The sequence below is a fragment of the Sorex fumeus genome, unplaced genomic scaffold, assembly GCF_029834395.1.
Source record: "Sorex fumeus unplaced genomic scaffold, SorFum_2.1 ptg000213l, whole genome shotgun sequence".
In the NCBI taxonomy this organism is placed as follows: domain Eukaryota; kingdom Metazoa; phylum Chordata; class Mammalia; order Eulipotyphla; family Soricidae; genus Sorex; species Sorex fumeus.
Window position 1 is genome coordinate 1,982,412 of NW_026606270.1, and position 22,771 is coordinate 2,005,182.

General features: G+C 50.5%; 1 protein-coding gene across 7 annotated transcripts in view; it reads left to right on the forward strand.

The window, feature by feature from the left end:
* Positions 1-22,771, forward strand: part of ZMYND8 (zinc finger MYND-type containing 8) — a 105,223-nt gene that overhangs the window by 38,906 nt on the left and 43,546 nt on the right. For 4 of the 7 annotated variants that reach the window (XM_056108434.1, XM_056108438.1, XM_056108435.1 and 1 more), the window contains 7 exons: positions 1,052-1,200; positions 11,071-11,289; positions 13,973-14,086; positions 16,029-16,121; positions 18,299-18,386; positions 21,070-21,125; positions 22,118-22,195. In XM_056108434.1, the coding sequence (XP_055964409.1) occupies positions 1,052-1,200; positions 11,071-11,289; positions 13,973-14,086; positions 16,029-16,121; positions 18,299-18,386; positions 21,070-21,125; positions 22,118-22,195 (797 nt within the window). Of the gene's footprint in view, positions 1-1,051; positions 1,201-11,070; positions 11,290-13,368; positions 13,662-13,972; positions 14,087-16,028; positions 16,122-18,298; positions 18,387-21,069; positions 21,126-22,117; positions 22,196-22,771 lie in introns of those variants that run through there. The other 3 variants (XM_056108437.1, XM_056108440.1, XM_056108441.1) reach the window with 2 other exon arrangements.

Sequence of the window (22,771 nt, forward strand, 5' to 3'; positions counted from 1 at the left end):
CTCTGTCCTGTTAACTTTTCCCCTTGTTTTCCTTTGAAAAAGTCAAGGATCCTAAGATGTAGATTATTGTGTGATTGTGTAACATTTCCGATTTTTAAAAATATTTTGGTTATAAATTAAACTTTTTCCTCTTTTTGTTTTGTTTTTGTTTTTGGGCTACCCCCAGCGATGCTCAGGGTCTACTTCTAGCTCCTTCTAGCTCTGTGCTCAGGGATCACTCCTGGCCTGGGGGACCATATGATGTGGTACCCGGGATTGAACCTGGGTTGGCCGTTTGTGTGTTTTTCTTTTTCTTTTTCTTTTTTTTTGGGGGGGGGTGTCACCCAGTGATACTCAGAGATTACTCCTGGCTCTTCACTCAGGTTTTACTCCTAGCGGTGCTGGGGGACCATATGGGATGCTGGGCATTGAACCTGGGTCGGCTGCGTGCAAGGCAAACGCCCTACCCATTGTGCTATCGCTCCAGCCCCCTAGGTTGGCCATTTGTAAGACAAGTACCTTACCTGCTGTCGTGTCTGGGCCCAGGTGGTGAATTAAATAAAAACCTTGTGGGCAGTGGAGGGCTTTTGGACAGCACCCATTAGTGTTCGGGGGTGTTCCTAGCCCAGTGCTGGGAGAATCCTGGTGGAGTTAATCTTGGACACACTGCAGCCCACTAGCTCACTCCAGCCTGTGAGTTAATTTTTTTTTTCCTTTTTGGGGTCATACCTGGTAATGCTCAGTGGTTATTCCTGGCTCTGCACTCAGGAATGACTCCTGGCAGTGCTTGGGGGACCATATGGGATGCCGAGAATCGAACCCAGGTCGGCCATGTGCAAGGCAAACGCCCTCCCACTGTACTATCACTCTGGCATGAGTTAAAACATTTTCTAAGAGTTTTGCAAGCTGAAGAAAGATCCAGCATGTGCGGCGGTAAGTCTCTCCAAGGACCATGAATACTACAGGGATCTTGGGTCTGGAGACTGGAAGTGTGGACCCCACGTTGCCCTTCCCGTGGGGTCGTGGCCCTCCCGACTGCTTTAAAACACGTGGTCCCGTGTGTTTCTTGCAGACCCCGGCTCCGCGGAGAGAACGGCCCAGAAGAGAAAGTTTCCTAGCCCTCCGCATTCTTCCAATGGCCACTCGCCACAGGACACCTCCACGAGCCCCATTAAAAAGAAAAAGAAGCCGGGCTTACTCAACAGTAACAATAAGGAGCAGGTAAAGGGCCACCGGCCACGGTGTCCTCCAGCCTGACTGTGTCCCCGGGGCCCCGAGACTCAGGGCGCTGGGCTCTGAGCCAGCCATCTGGTCAGGGACCTCCCCACCCCCCCAAAAGAGCAGCTTTGCCATGGCCTGTGTGGGAATGTCCAGCTTTGTTTGGGCAACAGTCTGTGACCCAGAGGAGGTAGACCCTGCGGTGTGGGATTTAGGGCACTTCTTCGTATGTCTCTGTTCTTACTTGAGAACTGTGTCCCCCATTGGGAGGGGGTGGGGTTGGGGCTGGGACCCGTCCAAGCTATGCTGTCGGGGGTGGAGGGCAGTGGGGGGGTGGTCGCGAGGCAGGAGCCTTCCCTTCCTGTCTCAGTTTTCTCATCTGTAAAGTAACCCGTGTAGGTCTGTGGTGAGAGATGGTTGCTCCTTCTTTTCCGGAGCTTCCTGTCCCGTTTTTGGTTCTTTATTATTATTATTATTTTCTTTTCCTATTTTGGGTCACATCCGGTGATGCTCAGGGGTTACTCCTGGCTTTGCACTCAGGAATTAGTCCTGGCGGTGCTCTGGGGAACCCTATGGGATGCCGGGGATTGAACCCGGGTTGGCCGCGTGCAAGGCGAACGCCCTCCCCGCTGTGCTATCGCGACAGCCCCTCGTTTTTGGTTCTTGTCTAAGGAACCTTGACGCTTGAAAATGCTTTGGTGCAGAGTACGAATTTCAAACAAAGCAGAGGTCCCCAGGGCCAGGGAGATGGCTTAGCGAGGGCTTTGCATGTGGCAGCTCAGATCCGGATCCAGGCCTGCGTGATGCCCCCAAATACCACCGCGCCTGTACTAATCCACCAGCCCCTCCCTCCCCCGAAAAAACCTCCCCCAAAGCGTTGGCTGATGCCCCATGAGGTCAGCTTGCCAAGCACGGGCTCCAGGATGCCCCCTTGGCACCGCGAGTGCTCGCAGGGAACCCTCGGCTGCATTTCGTCTGTTTGGCGCCTTCTGGAGCACGGAAGTGGGCCCTGGGGAGCAGAGTGGAATCAAATCAGATTGTTGCTTTCCCAGGCAGGGGCCTAGCAACGGTGAGAGGCCCAGGCCTGCGGGAGGGGTCCAGTTCTGCCCGCTCTAATCTATTTTCTCCCTCCAAATGACACAGCCAGATGCCGAGTCTGCCTTCGCGGTGTGGCTGTGGGCGGTTTAACCTCTTTCTGCCCGATTCTTCTCTTCAAGGGAGCCGGGACTAATGATGCTCTTGCCCCTGATGTCACGAGGTTGTTGGGGAGATGAATTGAGCCAAATGGCATAAATAATAATGAGCAGAAACATTAAGTCGGGCTCGGCGCTAAGTGGCCGCCTCGCACCCGCGCGACGTGAATGAGCTAAACAATGGCCCTAGAGACGCGTCGCCCCGTGCTGTTCGCGGCCACCGCCATCAGCCACGCGTGGCACCCGCAGCACTTGAACACAGCCAATGTGACCGAGGAAGAGCGTCGGGAATTTTATTTAATTCCACTGTAAGTGGCTGCCTGTGGCTGCCGGCAGCTTTGTTGTGCAGCACGGGTCGAGAGAGGGGGACGGCAGGCGCGAGCAGAGATTGGCGGGCGCTGAAGAGATTGCTGAAGGGCCGCCTCTCGAGAGAACAGCAGCAGTTGGAGCGGTGGTTGGGGGGGTGCGTCGCCCTGGCCTGGAATTTTCCCGATGAAAGGAGGATTTTTGCTTTTTGGGTCATACCCGGCGTTGCCCAGGGGTTGCTCCTGGCTCTGCACTCAGGAATCACTCCTGGCGGTGCTCAGGGGACCCTATGGGATGCTGGGAATCGAACCCGGGTCAGCCGCGTGCAAGGCAAATGCCCTCCCCGCTGTGCTATCGCTCCAGCCTGAGCGGTGGATCTTTATGGGGGGGTGACAGCCCTGTGACTGTGACTGCAGGATGCCACCGACAAGCTCCCTTTGACAGATGGAGACCCCGAGGTTCAGAGAGAGACAGGGTGCCCCCCTGTCTCTCTCTGGGTGTGCGTGGGATACTGAGCAACCCAATCCCCCCCCCCCCCCCCCCCCCCGCAAACCGGAAGCTGTGTTTAATCCTTGTTCTACACGTGGGGCTGTAAGCCAGTGACCGACCCACTCTCCCCTAGTCTGTCCCTTGGGAGCTGTCCCCCCTAGGTGACATTCGAGTCTGAGGAAGTCAGCCACAACAAGGTCACAGGTTTTGTTATTTTGGTTTTGGGGCCAACCCACGGTGGTGCTCTGGCCTTATTCCTCTCTCTGCACTCAGAGATCATCCCTGGCAGGCTCAGGGGACCCTGCGGGGTACTGGGGCTCGAACCCGGGTTGGCCATGTGCGAGGCCCGCCCTCTGCGCTGTTCTGTCTCTCCAGCCCTGCGGTGAGCTCCCCAGACTGTCCCTCCTCTGCTTCCTGGACAGACCTTCTCTGGCCTCTCAGCAGCGGGCCCGGAAGCAGGTCCCTGCTCTGAGCTACCTCCCGCCTCCCTCTCAGCCGGCGTCCCCAGCTGCTCCCTCTTTCTGGCATTTTCTGCTCTCCCTCCCCACCCCTGTGTTAATACCATTTCCCTGTCACTTAAGCCGCATGAGCACAGCCCTGTGCTGAGAACTTGGTGTCCCACATTGACCTAGTGGCCTTCAGAGTGTGACCCAGGCTCCGGCAGCTGCGGCCCCCCCCGCCCACCCCCCCGGCTCCCTGTGCCACCCGCAGGCCGACACATGGTGGGTGCTTGTGACTTCAGGCCTCCTGCCACGCGTGGGAGACAGCGCAGCCCGGGAAGTACACCCAAGGGCTAGTTCCGCTCATGGTTCTTAGTAGAGATGGAAGCGTCTAGGGATGAGGGGCTGGTGCCATAGGACAGTGGGTAGGGCACTACCTGGCATGCAGCCCACCTGGGTTCTGTCCCTGGCATCCCCTGTGGTCGTCAGGAGTAACCCCTGAGCAGTGCTTGGTGTGGGTGTGATCCCAAACACACAGACACACACACACAGGAGTAACTGAGTACTGATTGGTGTGATCCCAAACACACACACACACACACACACACACACACACACACACACACACAGAGGAGTAACCCCTGAGCACTGCTTGGTGTGGTCTCTCTCTTTTTCTCTCTCTCTTTCTCTCTCTCTCTTTCTCTCTCTCTCACACACACACACACACATACACACACGAGTAACCCCTGAGCACTGCTGGTTGTGGTCCCCAAAAGGTGTGCGTCCCCCCTACTCCCCAACAGTGTTTTAGGGACAGGGAGCTGCTGGAGGGACGTTGTCCAGCCCTGGTGCCTGGGAAGCCTCTCTGTGACCTCGTCACTTGCTCCTCCCCCGCCCCCCTTCTGAGCTGCAGTTACTATGTCAACTAGGAGTTGGGACCCGGCGCATTGGAGGCTGGTGGCCGCTTGTTTTCTCAGCTCTGAAATTCCCCGGGGCTGACCAGTTGGGAATGGGCCGAGGAGAATAGCCCAACTGTAGAGACAAAATTCCTGACCTGTGACCCCATCGTTCATTCACACACAAAATATTTGCCTAGTCTGGGCTTTACTCCTTCCTGTAGAGTCCCTTCTTCTCGAGAGAAACCTTAAATCCCTTTAGGAAGAGACAAAATAAATCCTTCCTGGGACTGGAGTGAGTGATAGTCCAGCGGGTTGGGCGTTTGCCAGAAGATCTTGTCCCCCAGCAGAAGCTGACCAGACCCTCCGGACGCGTTTTCTCTCTCTTTTATTAGAGCTCAAATAGAATGGAATTAAAAGCAGATCATGAACTTGAACTGCTGTTTGGTCCAAGTAATAAAATTCTGTTGGTTGCCGTTACTTTGAGCATCCATGAGATTTCACATAAAAACTTGCATTTTTGAGTTCGTAGGAAAGTGGGGAAAAAAAGTTAGCAGCAGCCGAGAGGGTTCTCTGACTCTGCGCTCCCATCCCACATAGTCCCCGCCTGCTCCCCTCCTTCTGCCCCTGGCCTCTGAGATGCTTCTCACTTTGAACTCATGCAAGATTCTCCGACCTGTCTTCCTTCCCTCTGCTGTAATTTTTTTTTTTCTATATTGCACTGTTCAGAAAACAAATCAAGATCACAGCAAAATTTTGGTCTACATCTTTTATTGCCAAGTGGAGGAAGGAGGATTGAGTTGGTTAGACCCCTCTCTTTTTTCATACATCGTGAATTCCTATCGTGAAGCGTTAAGAATAATAGCTCTGAAGTTGCTCTATTTTTAGGGGCTGGGAAGATAGTACAGGGGCTAGGACGTTGATAGGGTGACCCCATTTCAATCCCTGGCCCTTCCTGGTCCCCTGAGCATCACTGGGTGCAGTCCTGGGAACCCGTGAGCATCCCTGGGGTGGCCCTGGTGGTCCCACACTGTGGGGCTCGTGCAGCCCCACATCCCGGGACCTACCGGAAACTGATGGATGGAGACTTCCAGGAGTGGCTCCAGGCCAGCTGTAGTGTCTTTCGAGCCCTGAGCTGGAACTGTCTTTCGGTTACTGTTTGCTTGCTTGGTTTTGGGCCGCACCTGTGGGGGATGATACGAAATAGTAGGATTCGAACCAGGGTCAGCCACACGGAAGGCCAGCGCCATCATCCCTGTACTATTTCTCTGGCCCCAATTTAATTTTTTTCCCTTTTTTTTTTTTTGGAGGCGGGGGCCACAGTTGGCAGTGCTCAGAGGTTACCACTGGCTTGGCACGCAGGGATCACTCCTGGCGGGGCTCATGGGACCAAACCCAGGTCGGCTATGTGCAAAACCAGCACCCTACCCACTGTGCTATCCCTCCAAGGTTTATAACTCCTTTTTTATTCTTTCATTTGGGGCTTACTCCCTGCAGCGCCCAGGCAACCACGGGCTGCAAAGCAGGTGCTCAGCCCTTTGGATCGATCTCCGTGTCCCTCTAAGAATTTTGAAAACTTTGTTTTTTACAGGGCCGGAACGATAACATAACAAGTAGGGCATTTGCCTTGCATGTGGCCGACCCGGGTTCGATTCCTCCGCCCCTCTTGGAGAGCCCGGCAAGCTACCCAGAGTATCCTGCCTGCACAGCAAAGCCTGGCAAGCTACCTGTGATGTATTTGATATGCCAAAAACACTAACAAGTCTCACAATGGAGATGTTATTGGTGCCCGCTCGAGCAAATCGATGAACAGCGGGAGGACAGTGCTGCAGTGGTTTTTGCAGTGGTTTTCACCTTTAGCAGAGGTTTGAAAACATGTAGGCGCTATTTCTGGATTTGTTGTGGCGGATCATTGAACTTGGACGCACCTGGCTTTTTAATTTTTCTTTGTTTCTATTTTGGTTTTTGGACTCCAACTAGCTGTGCTCAGGGGCTACACCTGGCTGTGTGCTCAGGGGTCACTCCTGGGGGTGCCTGGGTTGTAGCCAGGGTACCTCAGTCACCTTACTGCGCTCTCTCTCTCTCTCTCTCCCTCTCTCTCTCTCTCTCTCTGGCCCCGCCACTCTGGCATTTTATTGCGGTGTCAGATTGCTTGGTACTCTGCCATAGATGAGATGCATGAATGTCTAGCTCACAAGTGACAGGAAGGCTGAGCTGACAGATATCACAGTCCTCAGTGCTCAAGACCCCAGAGTTCTTTTTTTTTTATTTTGTGGGTAGGGCTGGAGCGATAGCACATTGGTAGGGTGTTTGCCTTGCACGCAGCCAGCCCGGGTGAGCCGGGTTCAATTCCTGCGCCCCTCTCAAAGAGCCCTGCAAGCTACCGAGAGTATCTCGCCCGCACGGCAGAGCCTGGCAAGCTCCTGTGACGTATTCAATATATCAAACACAGTAACAACAAGTCTCACAATGGAGAGACGTTACTGGGCCCGCTCGAGCAAATCGATGAATAATGGGAGGGCTGTGACCATGACCGTGGGTGGGGGTAGGGAACTCATTAATGATGGGAAAACGTAAAGGATTTATAAATGGGTGAAATCCTCCTCCCTGATTTGTCTACAATGGCTTCGCTTACAGCTTTCATCGGAACCAGCTGGGAAAGCTGGTAACTGCCCTCTTCCTGAGCACAGAGGAGGTTTACCAAGGCCAGCCGAAGATGGCTGTGCTGGGTCCCTGCCTTCCTGCAGACACAGGTTCTCTGTTGGGTGGGGACGGGATTAGACAGGTGTGACAGTTGAGGGGGACGGAAGGATTATTGCCAGCTTCTCCCAGGGGTGAGGCCAGACTCGCCCTGTGTCCTTGGTCAGGAGCTGAGCGAGGGCCGCCCTGGAAGATGAGCCCCACCCTCTCTGCCATGGCTGGGCTGAAGGCCCGTGCTGGCTGTGTGTCCCCGGGCTGAGATGCTTGAAGTCCTTCCCTTGTAGCCAGTGCAGAGAACAAAAGCCCGAGCGTGACCCGGCTTCCTTCCTGTATGTCAAAGCTAACTAGGCCCCATATCCGGAGGAGTTGGAGTTTGTCCTCTCACTCAGTGCCATCCCCAACAGGGACAGACAGACAGGCAGAGAGACAGACACACATCTGCACCCCCCACCCACCCTCTCTGGTTTATGCAGATCCGTGTGTCAAAGCGCAGCGGTGTGAGACAGATGCAACTCAGGACATGTGTTTGTCAATAAAGTTTTATTGACACACAGCTGCATGCATTCATTCATTCATTCATTCATTTGTCCATTGTGTGTGTGTTGCTTGTACTCTAGCCTGGTAGGAATTGAGTTGGTGCGTTAGGGACTTTCAGAGCTTTAAGTCGCTATCTTTATAGACCACTCCCCTATAGAAAGAGTTGACGGGCTCCTGGGGTCCAGCAGGTTTTCTGGCAGCTAGTGAACATGCCAGTCTGTTTTCCAGTGAGGCCAAACTGTGGGAAAAGCAGGGAAATGAGAACGTTTGCTCCTTTAACCTGCAATTATCCTGTAACAACACAGCTTGCAACCTGTTTGCCTTCCTAGCAGGCTGGTAACACACCTTGTCGTGTTGGGAGAGAAAATCATCAAGTCATAGCTCATTTTACCGGGAATGTCTTTCTTTCCTGTTTGGACGGTTCCATATTAGTTATCAGATGAGTTTTATTGGGTAGGAAACACAAGCGGTAAATACTGCAGATAACTAATTGACAAGATCATCAGGCACCTAATTCTCTGCTGCTTTAGGAGAGGGTGAAGTCTAGTGTTTTGCGTGCGTGTGTGCGTGCGTGCGTGTGTGTGTGTGTGTGTGTGTGTGTGTGTGTGTGTCTTTTGATCTGTCTGCATGACTGGATAGTGGATAGTATAGCTGGTAAGGGGGTAAGGCACTTACCTTACCCGTTCCTGATGCAGGTTCAATCCCCAGCATCCCATATGGTGCATCCCTTCCACCCTGTACCAGCACTGTAACCAGGAGTGGTAATTCCTGAATGCAGAGTCAGGAGTGATTCCTAAACATCGCTGCATATGAAAGGCTGCTGGGCTCTCCGAGAGGGACAAAGGAATCATGCCTGGGTCAGCCGTGTGCAAGGCAAATACCCTTCCCGCTGTGCTATCGCTCCAGCCCATGAAAAGCCCAAAGGGGGGAAAAATCTATCTGCAATGAATATTAACTATATAGAAACTAAAATGGAAAAAGGCCCCATTCATAGTATCCACCCCATCTCTGCGGACTCTAGCCTGTGTATCAGCCGTGGAGGGAGGGAACTGGAATGTTTAATTGATGGATATATCCGGGGTTTGTCACTCTGCAACATGAGCCTGATTCATGGTCGGCGCTGTGGTGAGTTAGTTTCTGGGTTCTTTTACTGAGTCATCAAGGCCTCGAGTCGGTTGGGTCATTTCTCCAAAGGTCACACAGTTTCCAGGTTATTGTTGATGACTTTCATCAGATTTATTCCAGCTTCACTCGTTTCTGTTTTTCTTTCTTTTTGTTTTGCGGCCATGCTTGGCTGTGCTCAGGGCTTCTGGCTCTGCTCAGGGATCACTCCTGGTGGTGCTCAGGAGCCCCTCTGTGGCACTAAGGATCACCAACGGAGGTCACCCATGTCAAGGCCAATGCCTTAACTCTAGCTGGACTATCTTTCTGACCTTCTTTTGGGGAAGGGTGGGTTTGGGCCATAGTGTGTGATCGGCTCCATGCTCAATACTTGGGTATCACTCCCAGTTTTACCCGGGGAACCACATGATACGGGTAATATTGCTCAGGGCTCCTGTAGGCGTGACTTACACACAGCCCATTGAACCATCTTCGTGGCCCTTGTCGACAGCGTTTTGTATTAGTTTCTGATAGAATTTTACTAACGAGTTTCTACTGGTGATTTTGTGTGTTTGGAATGTGACTTTGTTGAGTCTAATAGATCATTAGGGACATATTTCTCCTCTTGGAAGAAGCTGGACTCCTGTAAGTTGGCCACTCCTCTCATTTTTCTGCCATTACTGTTTCTAAATAAATGTTATTACATAAATATGAGTTCTTACTCATTTCATTCATTTCATCATCCTGTTAATCGTCGATTGCCTCGAGCAGGCCCCAGTAACGTCTCTTTCATCCTAGCCCTGAGATTATATTCACGGCTCTTTAGGAGAATGAGACCCATCATTGTTACTGGTATTTGGCATATTTGGTACGCCACGGGGAGTTTGCCAGACTCTGCCCTGTGGGCAGGCTATATTCGATAGCCTGCAAGTTTGTCCAAAGTAAGAATGAGATAATAAGATGTCACAAAAAAGATTTCCTGATAAGATGTCGCACGGCCCATTCGGTTCCGGGATCTGGATTTTATAGTCTCTGAGTCTTGGCCGCTGATGGGATTACACGGCGCCAGGGGGCCAGGTGGTGGGTGTGACCCCCGCCTACTGGAATTTGGAGGATCTGGGTGGAGGATGCTCGACTCCAATTCGAGTAGGCTTGGAGGTCTCGGCCCCGGAACCCGCGTGGCTTTGTCCCTCTGCCAGTACCTTCATGTGTGCGGAGAGTGGTCTCAGCATGGTGGTGGCTGGTCCTGGAGGTCTTCGGCTGCCGGAGCCCCGGTCGGGGCGGGGAGGAAAGCTTGACCCGCTCCCCTCCAAGGGGTCCCGGCGAGGGACACCCAGGCGCGGGGGCAAAAGACTGAGTTCTTACTATAACCAAGAAATGAGTTCTTACCATAACCAAGAATTCAGGCTTTAGGAAGCCTTTTTTTGGAGGGTGGGTGGAGGTGGGGCTGGGTTTTGAGCCATACCTGGCTCAAATGGCTCAGGGGGCCATTTGAGGTGCTGGGGATCAAACGTGTTTTGGCTGCATGCCAGGCAAGTACCTTACCTCCTGTACTATCACTCTGGCCCTGGGAAACCTCTTGTGGGTTCATAAGTACTTTGTGCATTAGGGGAAACTTTAAAAAATAAATGACTTTTTTTTTTTTGTGGGGGGTGCATTTGACTCCAGTTAAATGCCTGCTGTTCAAAGAATCGCTGAGTTCATTGTTGGCCTTGGACTTTTAGGCTTTCATACATTGGACTCTTAACCATATTGGAAATTTTAATCATGGTGGGAGGATGTTAAATATATACAGCATGGCATCCTACAAAAATTCACCCAGACATTGTACTGTGAAATTAGGCGTTTTTTGAACTTCCGTTTTACAGATGAGAAAATTGAAGTGGATGGGTGAGACTTCCCTGGGGCCCCACAACGGGAAGAACTGATATTTGAACCCAAATAAAGGCCTGGTATCAGCCAGTATTCTGCCTGCTACCTCTTAGCTGCCAGCGTTTCAACCCCTGACCTCTTAGAGTGGGAGGAAGAGAATCTGATGACCTCAGAAACCCCAGACCTTTGTATTCCGAGAATAACCCCAGGATGGCTTTGTTGGGAATGTGTGAAATGCTGTAATTTTTCTCTTGTTGTCACTGATGTGTTTGTTCAACTTCCTTTTGAGAATGCACCTTTGTTTTGAAACCAAACCTGTCTCTCTTGCCTACATTCCAGTCAGAACTAAGACATGGTCCGTTTTACTATATGAAGCAGCCACTCACCACAGACCCTGTTGATGTTGTACCGCAGGATGGACGGAATGATTTCTACTGCTGGGTTTGTCACCGGGAAGGCCAAGTCCTTTGCTGTGAGCTCTGTCCCCGGGTTTATCACGCTAAGTGTCTGAGACTGACTTCGGAACCAGAGGGGGACTGGTTTTGTCCTGAGTGTGAGGTTAGTTCCCCGTGAATGAATGCATTGTCTGCCTCATTTCCTCTCCTTTCTCTTCCTTCCATCTTCTTTTGAAATTTTCAACCACTCCGGATGCAGCAGTTACGGCAGTTCTATGTGGTCACGCCCCTTTTATCTTTTGGACGGATGGACATCGCCGGGCCTCGGCTTGTAGCACTTCGGCAGACTGTGGCACCAAGGACCGTTGGAAATGCTTCATGCGTTAGCCTGTGACCTCAGGCTGCTCCAAGTCTCCTGTAACGGCTGTCCCAGAAGTCAACTCTCAGAGCGCCACCAGTGTCTCTTGTCTCAGAAAGATGGATCCTTTGGTTTCCCGCTTCCTGGATGTTATCTATACGCTGTCTTTGGACCGTCCACCCGAGCCAAGCCTGGAAGACCCATTTTGGTTGTAACGCCTCAAGGGTGCCGGTCCCTTGCTCCATGCTATTAGCGTTTTTCAAGTCTCTCTTAGCAGTTGGGTATTCACGGTGACCCAAAATTTGAGGCACAGTCACTTTTTCTTTTCTTCTTCTTTTTTTTTATTAAGAGGAGAGAAGTACAAAAATGGAAGTGTCCAGTGTGCTGGGAGCAGAATTCTACCGGAAGGGAAAGGAACACGCGGGTTGAGGCGGAAGGCGTTTGCACTTGACATGCAGAGATGGGGGAGGCCACTGGAAGGTTTGAGAAGGCCCAGAAAGGGGAGCAGTTCTGGCAGTTACTGGAAAAAGCTGCCACTTAGATTCAAAGAGAGACTGGGATTAAGGCCTCAGAAGAGGAAGCTCTGTAGATACCTTTAGTGGGAAAAACCCAGGCCACAGGCCAGCATCTGTGGTACGGTTGTATGTATTCGGGGAAGAAGGAGCCAGGCATCAGACCAACATGGATGTCTTCTATTTATTTATTTATTTATTTATTTACCCTTTTTGGGTCACACAGGAGATGCTCAGGGGTTCCTCCTGGCTCTGCACTCAGGAGTTACTCCTGGTGGTGCTCAGGGGACCCTATGGGATGCTGGGAATCAAACTTGGGTCGGCCGCGTGCAAGGCAAACGCCCTACCCGCTGTGCTATCTCTCCAACCCCAATTTTGATGTCTTAATGAGAATATAACACTAAAATGTCAGAAAGTGGCCTTATTTTTTTTTTGCGACTCTGATGCTAAAGTCCAGAGCGTACACTTTGCCCAGAGATGACCCTTTGTTCAGAATCTGACCACCTCTGCTGTGGGAATGAGGATTCAGGGGTGCTGATCTGGACACTGAGTTCACATAGCTGAGCCTGGTCGGAGGCATTTCTCTTTGTTTTTTTCTACCTTGACCGTTTTCCAGTTGTTTACCAATGCTGCAGAGTGAAAGTGGCTGAGATAGGATGCTTTTTCTCCAAAGAGCAAAAGTCAGGCCAGTGGGCTGCCAACCATCGAATTTATGGCCAACTCAGGGAGCTTGAACCTGAGGCCAGCCAGGGCAGCGTCTCTCAGAACGGAGCTCTTCCCTTCTTACTTTTGAGACCAGACAGTGGCTCTTGTGGGTGTTTTATCACCCTGGGGCTCATACACCAGGATCGCGGCCTCTTTTCCTCTGCTGCTGTGACCGGAAGTGCTGATCTGACACTTCCTGGAAACCAGGCATTGCCGGCATAGACGAAAGTGGAATGACAGTTTACCAGGAAGTGCCCAAGTCCACCCTGGAGAGTCACCCGGAAATGAAAGTAAATGAAAGTAAAGGCATTTCACCGGGAAGATGAGCCGTGTGGGCCTCTGCCGCCCAGGCTTGGAGGTTTGCACCTTCCGGTGTTAAGCTCCTGAGTGATTCTGCTGTTTCTGTTGCTCTTTCGCTCCCTGTCAGCATCTGGAAGTTCCTTTGGGAGCATCCTTGGCAAGGATGGAAGCGCGTGTCCAAAAGAATAGGAGAAAGCGTTTTCTCCCTCGGGTCTCCCTGCAGATGGTTACAGAGCATGTCCTGATGTCATCAAGAATTCTGCTGCTCGGAAGGATTCAGGGGTGCTGATCTGGACACCGAGTTCACATAGCTGAGCCTGGCCGGAGGCGTTTCTCCGGACCTTTCGGCTGCTGGGAATTTCCCTGGGAAAGTGACATTGCTTGTCCGTGGAGACCAGACGGCTCGATGATTCTCCTTCCAGAGCCTTGCAGAACGTCCTCGGTGGAGCCACATCTGTGGTGACAGAGGATGAAGTCATCGTTATTATTAGTCTGCTGTCATCCTTTGGATTCTTTCTGCAGGGAAGACTGTCCTTCCGCCGGTGATGTCATTGAATTCAGGCCCTGTCAGTGTCTGAGAGATGGCCCAGAACCTTAAGAGGATCAAGTGAAGCCGCTGACAGAGATCTTTCCTTTCCGATCCCATTCTTGAAACCCAAGGTCATTACAATGAGAAAATTTCAAATCCCTTTGCCACCTGCGATTTTCTCAGATTATGTCCTCGTCCCGAGCTACCACCGGTTCCTACTCAGGGAATCGATGGCTCAGGGGGGCTTACTGATTATTGATTATGGTTGGCACCAAGCCCCCGTGCATGCTAATCAAGCAGACGCAGATTGGCACCATCCCGTGTTGATGGGGATGGTTTTTGACGTGCGGACATACTGGAAAATCAGGAGGGAAAGGAAATAGGTTCACTGCCAGTCACTTTCTCTTTCCTAACTGGCCGTCTGTGTGGTTTTGACTTGTAGAAGATCACAGTGGCAGAATGCATCGAGACCCAGAGCAAAGCCATGACGATGCTTACCATCGAACAGCTGTCTTACCTGCTGAAGTTTGCCATTCAGAAAATGAAGCAGCCAGGGGTAAGAACCGAGTTCCCGTTGGTGCTCGTGACCGGGGGCAGAGCGGCCCCGTTGGTGGTGCTCTTAACATTCTTGTTCCTTGTAACCTTAGCTTTTCCAGACACCCGTGTTTACCGTTTGGGCCTTCTTGTGTGCCAGAATTCGAGTTTCTGTCAGTTAAACACAAGGTACCATGGCATGCAGGTAATTCTGTCTAGCCAGCACTCCGTGTCCCACAGGAGTCTGATCGAGAGGGAACCCGGGGCAGGAAGTCGGCGGGGATTGGAAGTTGTGATGGGTCCTGGAGAGATGAGGGGCGAGCGTCCTGTTGCTACTCGGGGGAATTTGTAAAATTCCATTTCAGTGAGAGAACCAACCGAGCAGAGCCCAGTTTATTTATAACTGATGTCTGATGATGAAACGTTCAGACTTTCAAGTAAAACCCAGCAGTGTGATTCCCATAAAGGGCGAGACTGGAGTTGGTGCCTTTTACTTCTGAAGTGGGACGGGACCTCTGGCCTGCCTGAAGGAAAGTGTGGTGTGAGAGCCAACGGCCGCAGTCAGCCGCCAAGTGCTGTACGTCACCGTGGTTCGCTTCCCACTTAGAATATCACAGTCGCGGTGGTTGGAAGGTTTTGGTGACAGTTTTCAGGAGATTGGCAGTAAAATAGATTGTTTCTAAAAATACGTTATGTCAATAGTCAACATATCATGACATTCTCCTCCAGAGGAATGTAAAGATGAGCTCCCTTTTCTGATGGGCACCATCTGTGCCAGGAATGCGTTTTTGTGAAGCTGCCGTTCTCTTTCTGAGTCAGAGGAGTGTGAAACTCCGGGCTTTCAGGAGCCATTGCGGTGTAATTTCTTTAAAAATAAAAAAGGCAACATGCTTCATTTTGGAGATTATGCTCTGAAATGTGATACCGGGATGAAGGATTCATTGCAGGCCGGTTGGGCACTGCTGAATTGGGAGTTTATCTCACCAGATCTCAGCCTGTGGGAAACCAAAGGGTATGGCTTTGGTTTGGCTAGAGAAGAAAAGGTTTTTTTTTTTTTAAATAAAATACTGAACCATTTCCATTTTGATGTCGAGCGACAAGAAGTTGGTTTCTGCTTTTCAGTTTGCTGAAGATGGTTTTCACAAAGAATAGGTTTTCAAAAAGGATATTCGTGTGGAGTGAGATCATAAAGCAGAAAGTTGAAGGTGTTAATTTCTCACATCAGTTGTTTGAGATAAAGTCAGCTGCATGGAAGTGGAAAGTTGCTGATTTGTTTCTCTTTTCTCTCTAATTTTAAAACTGACAATGGCTACCTTTTAACTCTGAATCGCAGAGAGCTTAGTTCACTGCCCGTGGGAAGCCATTCTGATGCTTGAGTGGAATAGAATTCAGTGTTTTAAATGAAGGTTTTTTTTAGATTTAATGATAAATACCACCCCATCAACCATCCAGGCCTGCATTTTGAGCTGAATTTGGAAGTGGTTGGCAAACTTTCACACTGTCTGTGTTGAGGGTAATTTGGTAATTTCTCTCAGGAGAAAAAGAATTGGACTCTGGATTTTCCTTCCACGTGTGAAATGTCTGTTGGGACCCGGGGGCTTGACTGCGTACATGATGGACACTCTCTCTGTCAGCTCCAATCCCTGACATTTGCAGCGGGTAGATTCAAGTCTGAAGTTACCCATGGTGTGTGTTCTTGTCCATCTTCACCAGAGGTGGCGGAACCTGTAACTTAGATGTGTGGTGAAACCAGTGCAGCACCCTGGGCCCCGGGGAGTTGGTGTGCAGGTGGAATCTGAAGGTGAACCCTAGTGGAGTCCTTCCGGGTCATTCTTCGGGGCAGCCTTGAATATGGTGTCAGTGGAAACATCTCCATTGGAAATTCATGACTGAGCATCGGTGACCGGCCTTCCACAGCACTGGCCATCTCGTGTCAGCCAGGGTCTCTCTTTTTTCTTTTGTAGACAGATGCATTCCAGAAGCCTGTTCCGTTGGAACAACATCCCGACTACGCGGAATATATCTTCCATCCCATGGACCTTTGCACGTTGGAAAAGGTTGGCTTCCTTTGAAGGACCTCCCGTTGCTGAGATGACTGAACAGCTTGGCGTCCCGTGCTGTCCGCCCTCTCCAGCTGCAGGGCCGCTCTGTGTTCACTCCACTGTATTTTATTTAGGAGGAAGACCCCTTTAATCCCCCCTTCAGTTTTGTGTGTAGGGGGATGGGGCGTCAAAACCAGGGCATGTGCAAGGCAGGTGATGTTCTACCATTCGAGGCACGTCCTAGCCACTGATGCAAGAACTCTTTTTTTCCCCTTCCTTGGTTTGTTTATTGTTTTGATTTTGGGCCACCTCTGGTGGTGCTTGAAGTCCGTGCAGCGCCTGAAATCCATCCCGTGTGTCCTACATGCAAAGTGTGTGCTCCCATGCTGGGCTGTTTCTTCTGCTCGGATGGAAAAATAATCTCGATTCCTCGGATGGAAAAAACTCTTGATTCCGTCTCACCAGCTTTAGCATTCTTCCAAGCTTTGCAGTGGAGTGTTGAAATTCACTGATTAGCTCCAAACATTACCTCTGCCAGGGATTCTAGCTTTTAACCTAAAAACGCCACAGCTTCTAAGCAGTGGTGAATTGATTGATAGGAATCTTCCTTCCTCTTCTCTCTCAGAGGTGCTAATGAGAGCCGCGGGAGGGAAGAGGAGAAAATTAAGTGTCTGGGAAACCTCCAGATTGGCAATAAAGAGGTGGCGGCTTAGAAGTTGACTTATTATATCCATAAGGATAGTTCTGTAAATCCTGACGGTGTTTTTAAAAGTTCACAGTAAAATACCCTGCTGAAAATTATACTTGTAGCACTTACTTTTCCTTTACTCTTTTTTTTATCGAATCACTGTGAGATAGACCCTTGCAAAGGTGTTCGTGATTAGATTTCAGTTGTACAGTGTTCCGACACCCATCCTTCCACCAGTGCACACTTCCCAGCACCACTGTCCTCAGTTTCCCTTCCAGTACCCCTCACCTCCCACCCCCCAGCTTGTCTCTATGACAGGTGCTCTTTTCTTCTCTGTCTCTGTCTCTGTCTCTGTCTCTCTGTCTCTCTCTCTGTCTCTCTCTCTGTTTCCCTATCTCTCTCCTTTTGGGCAATGTGGTTTGCAATATTGATACTGAAAGGTCATTAGGAATATCCCCTTACCTGTTTTGACTCCCAGCACTTGTGACACTTTTTTTTTTTTTTCCTTTTTGGGTCACACCCGGCGATGCACAGGGGTTACTCCTGGCTCTGCACTCAGGAATTGCTCCTGGCGGTGCTCGGGGGACCATTATATGGGATGCTGGGAATTGAACCTGTGTCAGTCATGTTGGCTGCGTGCAAGGCAAACACCCTACCCGCTGTGCTGTTGCTCCAGCCAACTTGTGACTTTTTTTTTTTTTTCCTTTTTGGGTCACACCCGGCGATGCACAGGGGTTACTCCTGGCTCTGCACTCAGGAATTACCCCTGGCGGTGCTCATGGGACCATATGGGATGCTGGGAATCGAACCCGGGTCAGTGGCATGCAAGGCAAATGCCCTACCCGCTGTGCTATTGCTCCAGCCCCACTTGTGACACTTGATTCTACACATCACCCTGGTGCTTTCAAACTACTTTCACTTTAGTGTGTGGGAAGAAACGCACGGGTAAAAAGACGTGACTTCCTGCTGCCCGCACGTCTTGGTGCCCTCCTTTGTGCCTCCCAGTAATAATAACAGATCCAGCGTGTTTTGGGAAACTCACGCCGTCGTGATGTTCTAAAAAGAAGGCATTCCAAAGATAGAGGTGGCATCCTAGCTTTATAAATGAGTAGCTTGAGGACTTGCATACGTTCCTTTGTGCTACTAGCCCTCAGTTTCCCTTTCCGGATGAGACTGATGGTGAATAAATGAGTTCTTCCTTGAGTTCTCGGTCTTGGAGTGTGTGTGTACCATTCGCAGTAGAGCCATGAAGTACTCTGGCTTGTTGGAGGAAGCCGCGTTCTCACCAGCAGTGGATGAGAGAATTCAAGTTAGTGTCATGGATTTCATGACTGCATTTTCACAGAGGTATAGATCTATAAATACAAGAGCATCCTGAGAAATGAGGACACGTATTAATTAATTTGGCAAATGTCTGCGGTGCAAATTACGCCGATGCAGGTGTCGCTGGCTCGGGCTTGTGTGGACTCGGTGGTGATTGTGCTTCGTGGCTTTTTCTCCCCAGAACGCTAAAAAGAAAATGTACGGCTGCACGGAAGCCTTCCTGGCGGACGCCAAGTGGATCTTGCACAACTGCATCATTTACAATGGGGGTGAGTGACTGCGAGGCTCCTGCCCAAGCAGCTGGCTCTGGGGCTGGCCCGCTCTCACCCCGTATGGAACCGACTCCAGGGCCGGTACCCGAGAACACTCAGTTTCTCCAGTCAGCGACTGCTCGGCGTGGAAGGTCTGAGTACAAAGTGGCTGGTGGCTGTGACTGCCTTTCTTTTTATTAAAACTTAAAAAAAATGTAGCCTTGGCTGCTTCTCGGACTATCCCTGACGATGCTCAGGGCTTAACTCCCAACTCTGTGCTCATAATACAGAACTGGGAATTGACTTGGGGTTGGCCACATTCAAGAAAGAGCTTTATCTCCTGTATCATGTCTCTGTTGATATATTTATTTATTTTGGACTTGGGGTTACACCTGGCAGGACTTACTCCTGGCTCTGTACGCAGGGGTCACTCCTGGTGGTGCTCAGGTAGTTCTTAGACCAGGTGTGGAATTGTCATCAGCCATCAGCAAGGCAAGAACCTTATTGTCTATACTATCTCTTCAACCTCGCTACCTGTTTCTTTAAAATTTTTTCTTTTTTTGGTCTTTTTTTTTTTTTTGGGCGGGGGGCGGGGCTTGCAAGACCTAGCAGTTCTCAAGGCTTCCTTCTGGTTCTGTGCTCAGGGATCACTCCTGGTGGGCTCAGAGGACCCTATGAGGTGCTGGGGATGAATCCGGTTGGCCACAGACAGAGCAGATGCCCTCTCTGCTGTACCACCGCTCTGGTCCCTGTTCCTTGAAAAATTCTTGTCCCTTTATTGTTATTGCCTGCTGTTGAAAGGACCCAGGATCAAACACTTGCTTTGTGCCAGAGTGGCACCAGAGAGCCCAGACAGCAGTCCCACGGTCTTATGTTCTCTTTGGAGATGCCCACCACGGAACTGTCCGCGGGCCTGATTCTAATGGAGAAGCAATTTGAAGCAGTACAGCGAAGAGTTTATCCATCTCTTTTTGTTTATTTGACATACGAGCACATAACCCCCAAGTAGGATCCAGAGTATTTCTGTCACCTCTCTTCTATTTCCACTTGCCTCTTTTCAGTAACTCTATACCCCCAACAGGAAATTTTCTGTCACTATAGGTTAATTTTGCATTTTCTAGGATTTATCAATTCCTAAAGCCGTCTGGCTAATATGACACAATGTGATTTTTTTTTTTGATCCATGCATATCGGTATTTAGGTATTCATCTATGGTATTCATTTATATTGGTTATTTTTATTATTGAGTCATGTTTCTTCCATCAACAGTTTGTCCGCTAGCCTTGCTGATGATGGTTATTTGGCTTAGTTTTAAGTGCTTGACTGTTATGAATAAAGGCAGTCTGATTGTTCACGTGTGAGTTTTTTGTCTAGACATGTTTTCCCTTACGTACCTAGGAATGGTAAAGCTGGATCATTGACGGTTTCTGGTTAATTTTAAAAGAAATTGTACCTGATTTGCAAATATTGTTTCTGTTCCCATGAGTAGTGTTTATAGGAATGTTACTTTTCACCACCCGGGCAACATTTGATATTTGTCTTTGAAATTTTAGCCATTTGGGGCCGGAACGATGATAGTACAGCGCATGGGGCATTTGCCTTGCACGCGACCGACCCTGGTTCAGTCCCCGGCATTCCATATGGTCCCTCAAGCACCGCCAGGGGTAATTTCTCAGTGCAGAGTCAGGAGTAACCCCTCGGCATTGCTGGATGTGACCCCCAAAACAAAATAAATAAAGAACTTGCTGTTTTTTTTAAAAAAAGAAAAGAAATTTTAACCTTTCTTGGGGCTGGAGGGCCAATCCAGCAGCAGTTGAGGCGCTTGTATTCGTATGGGATGCTGGGATTGAACTGGGTTGGCCGTGTCCAAGGCAAATCCCGACCTCATATACCGTTGCTGCAGCTCCAAGTATAGAAGGGCAAATCCCACATCTTGTTTGCTGCATATCCCCCTGTGCCCAGCAGAGAATGCTTGTGCTTAAGGAGAGGTGTGTGAATAATTGTTCCAGCTTTTATTTATTTATTTATTTATTGCTTTTTGGGTCACACCCGGCAATGCACAGGGGGTTACTCCTGGCTTTGCACTCAGGAATGGCTCCTGGCGGTGCTTGGGGGACCCTATGGGATGCTGGGAATCAAGTCCCGATCAGCCGCGTGCAAGGCAAACACCCTACCTGCTGTGCTATCACTCCAGCCCCTTAGGGGCTTACTTCTGGCTTTGCACTCAGGGATCACTCTTGGAGGTCTTGGGGGACCATATCTGGTGTCAGGGATCGAACCCAGGTCAGCCACAGGCAAGACAAACGCCCTCCCCGCTGTACTATCACTCCATTCCCCCAGTGCGGCCTCTGAAGCGTCAACACCAAGCTGTGTATGAAGCACCAGCAAGCCTGGCTCTGACATATACTTCTTTCCTCTGCACCTTGCTTGGCTTCCACTGGCCGATACTAATCTGTAAACCCTAGGCGAAACCACATGTATAACTCAGACTCAGAGATGACTCATGGTTCTTTGCTCACAGCAGAAGTCGCCTATCTTGAAATGAATTTGAAGGTGGAAACTTCTGGTTTTTCTGCCTTGGGAGAAAGTCAGCAGGAACCATGGTGCTGATAGGAAGTCTCAAGGCCGGCCGTCGGCTGTTGGCATTTGGGCTACTTGATTCTTACTGTCTTGAATCACTCTTGTTTTCTTATTCCCTTAGGAAATCACAAATTGACACAAATAGCGAAAGTAGTCATCAAGATCTGTGAACATGAGGTACGTGTTCCCGCCGTCTCCTTGGAAATGGGCCCTCGTCAGGGACTGGAGTGGCCTCAGTGATCCTGCAGAATTTCCCAGCAGTAACTTGGCAAGAATTTAGAATTTGGAAAGGCCGAGACAGAGCCCCCTCTCTGCAGGGAAGATAAGGGCAACCTGGAGGAGACCACAGATTCTTCTTATTTTGTCTTTGGGCGACTTCCAGTGATGCTCGGGCGTTATTCCTGGCTCTGCTCTCAGGGACTACATGGGATGCTGGGGATTGAGCCTGGGTCAGCCACCTGCAAGGCACTTAACACCTGTCTGCTGTACTATTTCTCCAGCCCTTTTATTTATTTATTTATTTATTTATTTTTAATTTTTGGGTCATACCCCACTAGTGTTCGGGGTTTCACTCCTGCCTCAGTGCGTGAGGATCGAACTTGGGGTTCCCACACGTGCTTAGCGCACTGAAACATCTCTTAAGCCTTGAGAGATAGTTGTATGGTCTATGTATGTTCACTTAGTTTGAATGTTCTTTGGGGAGAAGAGATTTCTTTTTTTTTTTCTTTTTTTTCTTTTCGGGTCACACCTGGTGATGCTCAGGGCTTACTCCTGGCTTTGCACTCAGGAGTCACTCCTGGCAGTGCTCAGGGGACCATATGGGATGCTGGGAATCGAATCCTGGGTCGGCCGTGTGCAAGGCAAATGCCCTACCCGCTGTGCTATCACTCCAGCCCCCAAGATGCGCAGGGTCACGTCTGGTTGGTAGATGCTGACTGGCTGGCTGTGGATGGCACCTGCTGGGTACCAGGGTGGATGCAGGACCTGGCAAAGAGACGTAGCGTGGGTGGGGCGGATGATTGGCGTTGGTGAGAAGAAATGGCTTCATCTCTAGATGAGCCATCAGCTGGGCTTGGCTTCTTCCCTCATCTTCCCTCGAGCCAGCCCGTGGCAGCCGCGGGTCCCCGGGAACCACACATGCTTAGCTAACCTCGTCTTTCCCTTTGCAGATGAATGAGATCGAAGTCTGTCCAGAGTGTTACCTTGCTGCTTGTCAAAAACGAGATAACTGGTTTTGCGAGCCCTGTGTAAGTTGCATTTCTTTCTCACCTTCTTTTTCTGTTCCATCACCCCCCCCCCCACCCCCAAGGCAGCATCTTCTCTTAGCTGGATGTTTTGAAGAGAAACTGTTACTGATGGGATTGGGGTGCAGCGACAGGAGCCCAGGTGTCCTCCACCTGCAGGACTCAAGTCGCCAGACCTTGTGTCCTGATACCATGCAGGTGGGCAGGTACGGGCAGAGCTACTCCCGCAGGGGCGCGTCATGCGGGCAGGAGGCGAGGGTCTATTGTAAGAGGAATAGAATCACCTCCGTGGGTGAACTCGGGTCTCCGAATCGGCTCGCAGGAAGGGGGTGTCTGTAGAAAATCACCCCCGTGGGGCTGGAGAGATAGTACAGCGGGCAGGGTGTTTGCCTTGCACGCGGCCGACCCGGGTTCGATTCCCAGCATCCCATATGGTCCCCTGAGCACCGCCAGGAGTCACTCCTGAGTGCAGAGCCAGGAGTGTAACCCCTGTGCATCACCAGGTGTGAGCCAAAAAAGGCAAAAAAAAAAAATCACCCCCTTGATTGGCATTTCCCAAGCCGGTTGAGCAGACAGGAA